The sequence below is a fragment of the Bidens hawaiensis genome, unplaced genomic scaffold (assembly GCF_021521415.1).
Source record: "Bidens hawaiensis isolate Kalapana, Puna unplaced genomic scaffold, B.hawaiensis_p1.1 tig00000459_1, whole genome shotgun sequence".
NCBI lineage: Eukaryota > Viridiplantae > Streptophyta > Magnoliopsida > Asterales > Asteraceae > Bidens > Bidens hawaiensis.
Window position 1 is genome coordinate 602476 of NW_027491031.1, and position 13856 is coordinate 616331.

The following is a 13856-nucleotide window of genomic DNA, read 5'->3' on the forward strand; positions in this document are numbered from 1 at the left end:
AACTTTTAATCAATTAATATAATGTCATTTGGGATCATATGCTCATGTCTTTTCCAAAAATATGATTACCAAAAAACCAGATTACATTTACTTTGATGGTATAGTCATCTTTATAAATTTAGAATTTGAAATTTATTGATCATGATAAATTTGGTGTCATTAATACTCTATGTATGACAATTTTTTACTTGATTTTATATTTTACAATAAACAATTGTATAATCAAGCAACATATAAAACCGGAAATTAAAACATAACATAATGATTTTTTTTCATTTCATATTAATGGAAAATGACAAAGACATACTGGCCTTAAAAGTCATGCTCAAATAACAGTGATTAGTTCTATTACTATTAATGGGTGGCTCCGCGATTTCTTATGGGCATAGGCATCCCAGGTAATTCAGTCTTATGGTTCTTCATTATCCGCATATGGCCTTTTTTTCCTAGGTGCTCATTTTGTATGGGCTTTCAGTTTAATGTTTTTATTCAGTGGACGTGGTTATTGGCAAGAACTTATTGAATCTATCGTTTGGGCTCATAATAAATTAAAAGTTGCTCCTGCTACCCAACCGAGAGCCTTAAGCATTGTACAAGGACGTGCTGTAGGAGTAACCCATTACCTTCTCGGTGGAATTGCCACGACATGGGCGTTCTTCTTAGCAAGAATTATTGCAGTAGGATAATGGCTAGGAGGATTTGAAAGACATTATGGCATTAAGATTTCCAAGGTTTAGCCAAGGCTTAGCTCAGGACCCCACTACTCGTCGTATTTGGTTTGGTATTGCTACCGCGCATGACTTCGAGAGTCATGATGATATACTGAGGATGATCGTGAGACTTGCCAAAAATCAAAATTCTTGATCAATGGAGGAACACTGAGTTAACAGAATATTAGACGATTTAAAGTTGCATAAAGTGAATGTAGTGATTCTTATTTATAATAGTTGAAAGTATTAGATAAGGAATGGTTAATTTTTGAATACTAATCCTGTGTTATTAGTTAGTAGTATGGGAATTGTTGGAATAGTTTATTAATCGATATATATATATTTAAACAACTTATAGGAAAAAAAAAAGCAAAGATTTCGGATTTTTATGGAAGCATGGCAAATGACTTTTAACCGGGTAAACTATTTTTTTTAAGTTAATGTGAATATATGTTTCTGAAACATTTTTGTCTGAGTTATAAAAGAAAATATTGAAAACTAAATATTGATTTTCTTATTGTTAAAACCTTTTATACTACACAAAAAAGTCATATAAATAAATGACATATACTTCATATAGTATATCGGTATACATATGGATTATAATTATGATATTCAACTTCAATAATTTAATGCTAAACACCAAGATATATAATAGGTATTCTCCATGTTTGAAATATTTAAACAAGACGTTTGGAGAAAATTAAGAAAATATACATTTCATGAGTTCAAATGCATATGAGAAAATTTTAAATCCAAATTTGAAACCAATCTTATATAAAATATTATGCATTGTTGCTCAAATCCTAGTTTAAAAATAATTTATAGCTTACCAAAAAAATCCAAATTCTTCAACAATGATGCACATTTATTTTCTTTAATTTGCAATTGCATGTGACTTTCAAATTTTTTTCTAACAAACCTACAACTTAAATTTTAATATTTCCTTATTTTTCTTATTTCACCGTTAGTGTTAATGAATGAATCAATTAAGATTTACATTTAATAAAAATAAACTTGAATTCATATATTGAAATGACTTAGGGCTTAAAAAATAAGGACTATATATTGAAATAAGTTGGAAAAGAAGCGAGGAAAGCTATGTGAATGACAAGTGTAAAAAATAGATAGTTTTTTATTAGAATAGATAGATGTATATTAAATTAAAACATTACATATAACTATATAAGTTCCAATCTGATTAATCCCATATAATTCCGATTGAATCGTTAGACCTACCTCACGTCAAACTATCGTCTAACGATTTCTGTAACACTGCATTAATCAATAACTTTCACTTAAAATGATTAAAATCCAGTTTGTCGTATACTAAATATTATCTAAATAAACGAAACTCATATTTTTTTTTAATTAATTTAGTATCACTTTATTTAATTTAACTATATATAAAATCAAAACCAAAAATATTTGAAAATAAGGAAGACACGTCATATAATTTAAATAAATATTTATAATATCACATTACGAAAACCAAAAGAGCGGGAAAACATTCACACTCCACCAATTCCATAATACTATTTCCTAATTAATCCTATAACTTCAACCTCTAATCAATTCAGATCTCATTCAATTCAATTCAATTCAATCAATAATGAAGGATGATTATAATAATCGAAGAAGAGGAGGAGGCGATCGCAGCAGAGACACGAAGATCTCTAAGAAGCAGAAGCTCATTCTCTCTGCCGACGAGAAGCTCGAGTCAAAGTTCGGCTTCGATGTGTTCTCCGAAGGCGATAAGCGTCTCGGATGGCTACTCTCTCTCACCTCTGTAAGTGTTTACAGTTCTACTGTTAATCTGAAACCTAATTTCAAATGATGTCTCGTTAGAACTTATTGAATTGATTTTGATTTTAATTTTAATTTTATGTACGTAGTAGTTGTAAGTATGTACAGTTAGTTATATTGCTCTAAAGCCTAATTTCAATTGAAGATTTGATAGAAGCTGCTCTAAAACCTAATTTCAAATGATGTTTCGTTACAACTTATTTACTTGATTTTGATTTTATGTAGTCGTAATTGTGTACCTAAAACTTCATAATTTCATTTGATGTTTTGACATTTCGTTGACTTGATTTCGGTTATATATGTGGTTGTAAGCGTGTACAGTTCCATTGCTCTAAAATGGCTATTTTCATTTGTTACAACTCTCGTTGAGTTGATTTCAATTTTACTTAGTCGTAAATGTGTACAGTTCTATTGCTCGAAAACCTAGTTTTATATGATGTTTTGTTAGAACCTTTTCAATTGATTTCGATTTTATGTAGTCGTAAGTGTGTACATTTGCTCTAAAACTTAATCTCAATTTGATGTTTTGGTAGAACTTATCGACTTGATTTTGATTATATGTAGCTGTAAGTGTGTACAGTTCTATTGCTCTAAAACCTATTTTTATATGAAGTTTCGTTATAACTTATAACTCGTTGATTTGATTTATTTTTTTTATGTATTTGATTTATTTTTTTATGTAGTCGTCACTGGAGGATCTGGATACGCAGAACATGTATAGCTGTGTTGATTTGTATTTCGTCTGTCAGGTGATTTTTTTTCTTTTGACTATTTAGGGCTAGAAATCCAAAATTGATATTGTACACCAGTGTGTTATACATGTAATTGATTTGGTTATAGGATGGTTCGACGTTTAAAGTCAAGTACAAGTTCAGACCTTACTTTTATGCTGCTACAAAGGTATGCTCATATGGAGATTGGATCTTACTGTTTTATTTTGTGTTGTGTTTATCGTTTAATTGCCATCTTCTATAACTGTACTGAATTGTTAAAACTTGCAGGACAATATGGAAATGGATGTTGATGCATATTTAAGAAGACGATACCAAGGGCAGATTGCAGATATCCAAATAGTGGAAAAAGAAGACCTTGATCTTGTAAGTCAGTATGTAATGATTCACATTTGTTTTTATAATATCAAATTATCAAACTGGAAACTTAGCTTATTTGATTATAAGGACAGAAAAATCATCTTTCTGGACTACGAAAGACCTACTTAAAGATATCGTTTGACACGGTACAACAACTGATGCAAGTAAAGAATGAACTGATGCATGTGGTTGAAAGAAATAAAGAAAAGTCTAATGCTGCAGAGGCGTATGAATCCATAAATGCAACAGTAAAAAGGTATGTTGTATCTGTTACAATGTCTCTAGTTTTTCTGATCAAATAAGTAACCACTCCAGTTGTGACATGATTTTGATTATTGGGTTTACAGCAAAGCGCGATTTAAGATTGTATAGATTGCATACTGATATAAGGGAGTATGATGTGCCTTACGATGTCCGTTTCTCCATTGACAATGGTGAGAGGTATGCCTATATATACATAGATGCACATATACATGATACGTGTATACACTAGTTTTTCATTCTATAGTAAGTGCCTGTATTCTTTGTATATCTCACTTTCTTTCACTCTGAAATTCTACCTGCCAGATATAAGATCCGGGCTGTGGTATGATGTAAATGTGTCAAGTGATGGAGTTTCTTTAGAAAGGAGGCATGATCTTCTCCAACGTGCTGAAGTTCATGTTTGTGCATTTGATATAGAGACCACAAAGCTTCCTTTGAAATTTCCAGACGCTGAGTATGATTTAGTTATGATGATCTCATACATGGTTGATGGTCGAGGATATCTGATTATTAATAGAGAGGTGAATACATTATTTCTTTGATTTTGTCTCACACTTTTAAGTTCATTATTTGATTTTGTTATTTTGCAGTTGCTTTCAGTGTGTTGGTGAAGATATAGAGGATCTGGAATATACCCCAAAACCTGAGTTTGAAGGACACTTTAAAGTGACAAATGTGAAAAACGAGGTGTGATTTTCAATATTTTACACATTTAAGTTTCATGCTTTAGACTTACAATTTAATTTTTCTGTTTTTATGCAGGAAGAACTGATCAAGTTGTGGTTTTCTCATATGAGAGAGGTGAAGCCTGGTATTTATGTAACATACAACAGAGACTTTTTTGATTGGCCGTTTATGGAAAACAGGGCAGCTCATCATGGGTTGAGAATGAATGAAGTATGCTGCACACTTTTGTTAATTACAATTGAAGATGATGTTTAATGTACTTATTATAAGTAGTGATTACACAATCTTTTTCGCCTACAGGAGCTAGGGTTTCAGTGTGATAAAATTCAAGGTGAATGTCGTGCTAAATTTGCATGCCATTTGGATTGCTTTGCATGGGTCAAACGTGATAGTTATCTACCTCAAGGGAGCCATGGTTTGAAGGTTTTTATTCAGATTTACTGTTTCTCTTCATATACATATATTTGAATTCAATGCACAAATCAGTTACAAATTTACTTATGATTTTATTCAAGAAATAAAAGTTCACAAACACAGACACCTAATTAAAAACATTGGAAAACCTTAAAAATAAAAGTTCACAAACACCTTATTAAAAACATTGGAAAACCTTAAAAATAAAAAGAAGCAACATAACCCATCAAACTGATAAAACTATAATACAAAAAGATCAGCAGTCATTGTTAACGAAAAGCTAAGTATTTCTATGTCAAATAACCAGTTATTATGTATCAGGACAGCACAAGACTTGTTAGGAGATATGTTGTTAGGCATTAATAAGCCCTTCTTTACCTTCTTTATTATGATTTCAGGCTGTCACGAAAGCCAAACTGGGTTATGACCCACTGGAGGTAAATCCTGAAGATATGGTTCGTTTCGCAATGGAAAAGCCTCAGGTACATAATTTGTAGAAACGATCTTGTTATCATCAATATGATTCCTGATTTTTGTTAAGAATTTCAAAGTTACTTAGAACGATTCTTATATGTTTATATTTGGAAAATTCTGTTATTACAGATGATGGCATCCTATTCAGTATCCGATGCTGTGTCAACATATTACTTGTATATGACTTATGTTCATCCCTTTATATTCTCCCTTGCAACTATTATACCAATGACTCCTGATGAAGTGTTGCGTAAAGGAAGTGGGACCCTCTGTGAAATGCTTCTTATGGTCCAGGTGTGTGATCTGGCTTTTCACCTTTCTAATGCACGCGCTTTATAACTTATAACCTAATGTTTTGCTCTTTAATATACTTGTAGGCATACACAGCAAATGTTATATGTCCTAATAAGCACCAAGCTGAATCAGAGAAGTTCTATAATAATCATCTTCTTGAGAGTGAGACATACATTGGTGGCCTGGTGGAGTGTTTGGAAACTGGTGTTTTCAGATCTGACCTTCCAACTAGTTTTAAACTTGATTCATCTGCTTTCAAGGTATTTCTAATCATCAATACCTTTTTTTTTTTTTTTGGGGGGGGGGGGGGGGGGTGCACATGCTTGTTTGGATTTCTATTTCCAATTATGATTCAGTTACAACAGTCTTCTTGCTTCATTGTTGCAATGTCTTTTCTTCATCTTATTGATGCTCACAAGTATTAGCATCATTTGGAACTTAGAATATATGAAGCTATGTGACTAAATTATGGCAGTAACTATTATTCTTATTCTATCCATCAAATATTAACAAGTTGAAGTTGTAGTCCTTTTAGTAAGATATTTAAGGTTGTGCAAGAAGTTTGATTTATGTCTCTCTTTCCAGCAACTTATCGAGAATCTTGATCGTGATCTTCATTATGCTATTGAAGTGGAGGGTAAGATGGATATTAAAGAAGTTTCAAACTATGATGAGGTGAAAAACGCTATTATGGACAAGGTATTATCAGAACCTGTTTTCTTTCCTCTTTATTTACTAGTTGTGACAAGGCTGGGAAATAACATAAAGTTTCATGGAACATTGAGTTTCAATAGTTGCCAATGTAGTATACTGGTCAATTGAAGTCTACGAAATGTTTACCCTTGTAACTATTTTGGAAAATATCAACAATTTGTATCTTGTGCAGCTTATAGCATTACGAGATGAACCTACACGAGAAGAATGTCCCCTTATTTACCATCTAGATGTTGCTGCAATGTATCCCAACATTATTTTGACAAAAGGTTGGCTCATGAATAATTATTTAGAAGTTAAATTGCATATTAAGATAAAACCTTTTTACTGAAAACTGTACTTTTGTGCAATGTCAGCCACCATCAATAGTTACAGATGAGGTTTGCGCTGCATGTGTTTTCAACCCTTCTAATAAAACCTGTCTTAGAATTCTTGAATGGAATTGGCGTGGAGAAACATACACAGCAAAGAGAAGGTACCTTAATTTACTCTACCATTACACGATACTTGACTCTAATGGAAATTTACTAATTTCAAAATTGCTTATCAGTGATTACTATCATATCAAGAGGCAAATTGAATCTGAGTTTGTGGACGGACCCCAATCAAAACCATTTCTTGATCTGCCAAAAGCTGACCAACAGTTGAAGCTGAAGGATCGTCTAAAGAAATACTGTCAAAAGGTATCTCAAAACTTATCTTTTTTAGTGTGACGTATAATTTCAATTTGACTCATTTTTATACAAATGTGTTGGCTCTGATTGTGTTTAATCTTTAATGGGGTCAAAACTTAAACGTGTAAAATATAAAAAGAGTGGGCTAAAAAGGTAATAGATCAAAAGTCACAAGATTATTTTTTATGTATAAATTATTCTATAAACTATTAGATTAAATTTTTATAACAAAAATATGAATGGTTTGATATGTTTGCAGCGTTACCCAACTCTCTGACCTGCTTGGTTTAAAAAAAACACCCTTCTTGCACATGTGGGTTAAAGTAGGTCAAATTAGGATGAAGATATTATGAATGGTTTGATATGTTAACAGTAAAGAGTTGAGAGAGATGCAGCTTTTGGTTGTACATAAAGCTTTTCTGGATCATTGGTTGTACATAGAGCAATGCTTCACGAATGAGAAGCTACTTTTTCAAACCGAGTTGACCTGCTTATTTTACGCTTTTAATGAGAACATTTTCTGCTCCTACTACAGGCATATAAGCGAGTGCTTGAGAAGCCCACCACTAAAATTCGAAAAGCAGGGATTTGCATGCGTGAAAATTCGTTTTATGTTGATACTGTTCGAAGGTAAGAATGTGTCGCAAAATGGAAGTATTATTGAATATAGCCGTGCATCAAAAGTTTGAGTTACTTAAAGAATGTGTCGCTTGGATTCTGGAAATAAATTTGAGTACAAATAACTGAATCTATATGACGACCTCCTCAACTGGGTTCGCGTTAAGAATGTAAGTAACTCGACTTCGGTTTATGTCTTGAAGGTATTGATTGTGTAGTTTTAACTTCTTAAGAGTAAGAGAGTTAACTGTAAATCACATTATCATAATTCTTTTTTCACGAAATTAATTTTGATGTATATTGATTTACTCAAATTGGCCATGCTATGTGCGGGTATTTTAGTCATTTTTCCTTCTATATGTTTAACAATTTGTTAAGTTTGTGAAAAGTTTTAAGTTTATCACGGCACAAAACATAATAAAAAGAATATGTTAAACTTGTATTCTAGAGGGGCTATTATGTATTAGTTTTCTTTAATTGTTTGTAGAAAAAGTGAAATGTTAACATGAGATTTATACAATTTAAGCCTTTTTACAACAAATCTTATGTCCATGTGTCAATTTTAATTACTTAAAATTATTAAAACTGTGTCTATCGCATAATTACGCGTAAATTATTTATACACTTGTCAGCTTTTTATTAGTTTCTTTTTAATAACACGTAAAATTAAGCTAGAAAAGGTCCAAGCGATTTTTTTAGTTTGTTAAATAAGAGCATGATGAACAAAACATATAGAACAATAATGGAAAACTATAAAACACAAGTAAAACAATTATAAAATTATGGAAAACTATAAAACAAAAGTAAAACAATTATAAAATTGAAAGTGAACACGTTATCACTATAATATACACTGCTCAAATATCGAGTATCACTTGCATATTTAGCACGTAAAATAGCGAAATTAAAAGAGCATAAAACACGTTATTAGTTAAAGATGACAAGATTATCAGGAACAATCTCACTTCTTTCCGGATTTAAGTTCTCTTGAAAGTAAGACTAGCCCAATAGTAGCAAAAGCAGACAAAACCGTTGATCCATAAAAGAGAACGAGTAAGGTTCCTCGCAAAGACTGCAACATGCATACAAGATGGTTAATACAGGTTATGCTTGATCTCTAACGGGTCAAACTGGTCAAATGGATCACATGGGTCAAAAGTGTAATTTTACTAAAAAAAATGTGAATCATTTATTAAAAATAATAGATCAATACTAAAATAATCTCATTTTTATAACCAAATTATAATGTTGGATAAGAAGTGTTTAACCAACCCATTTGACCCGTTTGACATTTCTAGGGTCAACTTATTTATTAAATTTAAGCACCTGGCCGATCAACGAAGCATTGTCATTTGCATACTGGAATGTGCTCTCTGGTATGTTTTGAATGCCTTGACATAATTCCCATGAAATAATCCTACATTTATATAGTTTTGACAGTTTAAGATCTTTTAACAGCTTACAACTGTTTCTTGTTACAAGTATGTAATATAATATTGATTAAATGGTAGATAATTACCCATAAACAAAGCCAATCACTGCACCGATGTAAGCTTTCTCTCGTGTTAGCTCAACTTGAAGCTCACCAAACTGCAGAATAAAATATAGTTAATTCAAAATCATCACTCTTAATATCAGCTCTGAAGATTGCAACCCTTTACTTATCACTAATACTTTCAAAGGTCACCCACAACATACTTTCAAATGCTTAAAACATCATAAAGTATTTTGTGCAAAAAGTTGAACTATTATTAAAACAACAAAAGTAAAAAATATGTGTAGGGACATAATTTACCATTTGGCCCATTACTCCAAAATGTAAAATAAAAAGGATACGAGCCAAAAATAACCGAAGTGTATTTTTGGTGCGTAAAACCTCCTAACGTTATTTTATTCTAGAAGTTAAATTACTAGTATAAAAACATAAATTTTGTAACTATACTTGACACAGTAACTGTTAGTTTTATATTAAAAATTCTAGACAAAATCTGCTGGGGTGTCGAACCCAACCCGGGCTGACCCATCTTGCATCAACTAAATGCGACCTGACCCATTTCAACTTGCACAAAAGTTACCCATTTTGACCCGTTACTCAAACTTTATATAAAATGCGTCAAAAGTCCCTAATTTTTACTTTTATTACAGAAAGTCTCCTTACCATTTAATTCAGAATGTTAAATTATTGTAGATTAACATAACTTTGTAACTTCAAATGCAAGCTATATTTTCTATTAAAAAAGGTGAAAACTTTAGAGCCTCGGGTCAACCCAACCTGACTTGTATAAAACAAATTACCCATTGTGACCAAAAGGTTTCGCGTGTCGACCAGACCTGACCAAATGACTTTGACTTACAAAAAATTACCCATTTTGACCCATCACTCAACCCCCTTGTTTGACTTGCATATTTTGCCACCTCAAACTTTTATGGACCAGAAGACTCTAACTTGTTAGTTTTCCATTTGGTTTGCAAAATCATATAATAGTATAATACCTTGAACATGCGAGTTTCGCCTTTTGACTCTTCATTGACTTCTTCAGTTACTGGAGTTGAAGACAGAAACTTCCCAGTTGAAATCATAGCCTTGGAAATCTACACATAAAAATAACAAGTGATTTAATAAAGTGACTTAACGGGCTGTATGAATTAATATATGCTTTGGGTATCTTTCGACTTGTTTGACGCATTTGGCTTGTTTCCCTTTCAACCAACACTTTTTTCTTCAAATTTAAATATTTTCTTTTAAATAATTAATGTGTTATATGATTAATTAAACTCTAAGATTACAACTAAAAATTAATCAATTTTACAAAGTGATTTAACAATACATGAGGTAGCATGCACTAAACATAAACCATGGACGGTTTTCGGCCATATGTACCAAAAATAATAAAGTAAAGTTTTCAATAAACAATTTAGGAGGCAGTATGCAATAAACATACACTTCGAACGGTTTTCAACCATATGTACTAAGAATAATAAATTAAATCTTTCAATAAAAAAATTAGGAAGTAGTCGGCAGTAAAGATATATTTGATCGGTTTTAAACGTGAATGTCCGGTTCCTCTTATTGCTTTTAAATAAAAAAAGTCAGCCCAAATCAACCCATTTATTAGTAAAATGGGTCAAAGTTGTCCAAATCAATCCGTTTATTAGTAAAACGGATCAAGCAAATAGCTAAAGTTTTAGCAGGTTACCCTTTGTAGTTCACCTTGACCATATTGACCCATTGACTGAAACCGCCTTCCAGCAGAAGTCAAACGTTTTCCGAGTGCTAATTAGCAACAAATAAAATATAAATCATCTTAGAGGGAAGTCCTTATGCTAATGGACTTATTTGCAAAGCTTTTGCTTTTACTCTTGCCTGATTTCTTGTTGCTGGACAACGAGTCGACCAACGAAGGGAGATTGTTGACCAAAGCTGTCGAAGTCGATGTATCCGCCGACTCCCAAGCCCGAGATATGTTTAGCAATATCATTCCCAATTCTTGTCCACACTGATGAAATGTCAAGAAAGTGAATTCACATAATCATATGCTCTTTGTTTCATACAATTTTGACTTTTAAAGTCAACTCCTTGTATATGATATCACACAGTTTTGACTTTTAAAAAAATTTCATTTTTTGGTTTGAAAATATGAGGTAACACACAAGTGTAAGGTTAATCATCAACTTCATTTTCTTATTTTAATTTTGTAAAAATATCATTAAAATACACTTTAAACAAATCATAGGTTCTTCAATAGTCAGAATATGTTGTTAATGGTTGAACACTTCACTAAGAGGCCAAAAATTGCAATACTCATTATCATTTTTGTAATGTCAAGAAACTTATAAAGCCAGATATGAGCATGGGTCGGTTCAGTTCGGTCATGTACGAACACTTTTTGGTCATTTAACATATTAATTACAAAAACATAAACGACGTAAAGGTTGGTTATAATATCGGTTCGGTTCAGTTAATCCAGTCATTTATACACATTCAACCTCAACTCAACCATAGAAACTGGTTATCAAAAAAATCATAACTGACCCACCGTTTTCAGCCTTTACAGTTTAGTTAATTGGTTATAATAATTCTTAAAAGTAAATGAAAGATAAGAAACTACTGACCTGTTCCATCACTGGTCCATTCGAGAGATCGAAAGCAGCATCATTCAGCTACACAATTAAAACTCAAACCGGTAACAACTTTATACTGAGCCAAGCTGCTAACAAGCTACTCAAGCTCGGATCAATAAGAAGCTCGAAAATATTATCAAGCCCGAGCTCGAGCCTTGTAAGGGAAGCTCGTTTAGGCTCACCGAGCCTTGTGCAAGGTTGTTCAAAAAGCTTGAATTAAACTAGCTAAAAAACTTGATTTGAAACCACCTGAGCCGAGAGCTGGCTCATTTTTGCAACCGGGCTGATCTCGACCCAAGCTCGGCTCGTTGGCTCGATCTTAGACTTGTTTAGCTTCAAGCTCGAGCGGAGCCGAGCTGCCTCATTTAATATCGAGCTTGATCCCACCTTGGCTCGACTCGTGAACAGCCCTAGCCTTGCTAATTTTAAGTTTGACCTCTTTTGGACTTCTATTTATTAATTTTACAATGCACAGTCGAGCTCAGACCGAGCTTTGGTTCGTTTAAGGTACCACACGAGCTCGAGCTAAGCTTACGCTTGTTTTAAGGTTTTTCCTCAAAACATATAAAACTAATTAAAAAAGTATATAAATTAGTTATAAATAATAGACGAGCCTAGCTCTAGCTTGAGCTCTCGTAAGTTAAAATGAGCCGAGCGAGCATAACACAATATTATTCTGAGAGTCTCACTGACGTCTAGACGAAGATCACGAGGGAGCTGTGAAAAGTAATCAGATGGAAGCTTAAAACTATCCTGCAAAACCACAATATAAGTAATAAGGATAATAAGCATTTGGTATTGAGTGCCGGTACCGTACAGATAATATAAATTCGGTAACATTCGGCACCCACTTTTTAAAGAATTCAGTAATGGTATTTTCAGCACGGGTAAGCTAAGATGAACAATTTGTAACGAGTGTCAGTACCGTACGGACATTATGAAAAAGTGGGTACAGGCACTCGTTATAAAATGTGTATTGATAGCTTACCCGTAATGAAAATACTGGTACTGAATTTCTGGAAGAGTGGTATGGAATTTATCGGTACTAAACGTAAATGTAAATAAAAAAAAGGGTTAATTCATAATTACGTACGGCGACTTCTTGAAGAAGGAGTTGCGGGTCGAGGGATTTGGATGATTCGGTAAGGGCTTTTGTGGCCACCGAAAATAATAATAATAATAAGGGTGGTTTACTATTAGTGAGAATTTGGTTGTTTGGTTTATAATGATAATTATTATTATTATTATTGCGAAGAGTGAAAGAGGAAGAGTGTGGTGGAGGTGGTCGAAGAAGGAGAGAAGAAACCATTTTCTGGTGGTGGAGTGTGTGTTGTTAGCCACTCAAAATGTGACTGTTTTCTTTGTTTTGAATCTTTTGATAATTATTATTATTATGTGTTTTAAACAAATATTAAAAAGACAAAGTTATCCCTATTTTAATGGTAAACAGTTAGATGGGTAAATAATTTAGATGGAAATGGTAAGATTTGTATACAGTTGTCACTATACTTTAGAGTTTAGATGGAAAGGAGAAGTGCTACCCATGACAGTCATTAAGATGATGGTTGTAAATGAGTCGAGCTAGAAGTTAAACTGGTCAAAGAGCGAGCCAGTGAGCCGAGCCTCGGCTCAGTTTCACAAATGGGCCGGCTCGACTCAAGTCGTTTTAAATAAATTTTTTTACCTAGCTTTGTTCAAAGCTTTTATCGAGCGAGCTACGAGCCACAGACTTTTTATATAGCTCTTGCAAAATGTATATATAAGTATTATTGTTCTTTTTGAGGGCGAGAAATGGAATCTTATTGTAGACGGTAATATGAATTTAGGAGTAGGATTAGTGGTTGTATAAGTTCGTCGTTCTAAAAAGATTTGCAATTGTCTACGGATGATGCATACTAGTCGTGGAGAGAGAGATGTCATGCTATCTGGTCATGACTGTTTGTATATGAATAATATGGATTTTATGATAGAAACTGAGAGAGAAAGGG

The 13856-nt window shown here is 32.8% G+C and overlaps 2 protein-coding genes across 2 annotated transcripts; one reads left to right on the forward strand and one right to left on the reverse strand.

The window, feature by feature from the left end:
* Positions 1-2341: 2341 nt before the first annotated feature.
* Positions 2342-7762, forward strand: LOC143629209 (DNA polymerase epsilon catalytic subunit A-like). The gene is made up of 15 exons (XM_077098544.1): positions 2342-2499; positions 3200-3265; positions 3357-3416; positions 3518-4392; positions 4472-4558; positions 4634-4768; positions 4859-4981; positions 5371-5454; positions 5576-5740; positions 5824-6000; positions 6326-6439; positions 6627-6749; positions 6811-6929; positions 7005-7137; positions 7664-7762. Exons 4-15 carry the CDS (start codon positions 4069-4071, stop codon positions 7760-7762), a joined length of 1683 nt encoding a protein of 560 aa, XP_076954659.1. The 5' UTR covers positions 2342-2499; positions 3200-3265; positions 3357-3416; positions 3518-4068.
* Positions 7763-8627: 865 nt separating this feature from the next.
* LOC143629551 (uncharacterized) lies at positions 8628-13048 on the reverse strand. The gene is made up of 8 exons (XM_077098794.1): positions 12962-13048; positions 12562-12621; positions 11860-11907; positions 10944-11243; positions 10240-10338; positions 9266-9336; positions 9073-9163; positions 8628-8818 (listed from the first exon to the last, which is right to left on the reverse strand). The coding sequence occupies exons 4-8, from the start codon at positions 10974-10976 to the stop codon at positions 8708-8710; spliced, it is 405 nt and encodes a 134-aa protein (XP_076954909.1). The 5' UTR covers positions 10977-11243; positions 11860-11907; positions 12562-12621; positions 12962-13048; the 3' UTR covers positions 8628-8707.
* Between the last annotated feature and the right edge of the window lie 808 nt (positions 13049-13856).

Bases quoted from the DNA above. Each gene is read 5' to 3' on its own strand.
- LOC143629209 (XM_077098544.1), top strand. From the start codon at position 4,069: ATGCACATATACATGATACGTGTATACACTAGTTTTTCATTCTATAGT. The intron at 4,769-4,858 runs GTATGCTGCACA...TTTCGCCTACAG, and splicing joins ATGGGTTGAGAATGAATGAA to GAGCTAGGGTTTCAGTGTGA. The intron at 5,741-5,823 runs GTGTGTGATCTG...ATATACTTGTAG, and splicing joins AAATGCTTCTTATGGTCCAG to GCATACACAGCAAATGTTAT.
- LOC143629551 (XM_077098794.1), bottom strand. From the start codon at position 10,976: ATGGGTCAATATGGTCAAGGTGAACTACAAAGG. The intron at 10,339-10,943 runs GTAACCTGCTAA...TTTTATGTGTAG, and splicing joins GTCAAGGTGAACTACAAAGG to ATTTCCAAGGCTATGATTTC. The intron at 8,819-9,072 runs GTGCTTAAATTT...TGCATGTTGCAG, and splicing joins ATGCTTCGTTGATCGGCCAG to TCTTTGCGAGGAACCTTACT.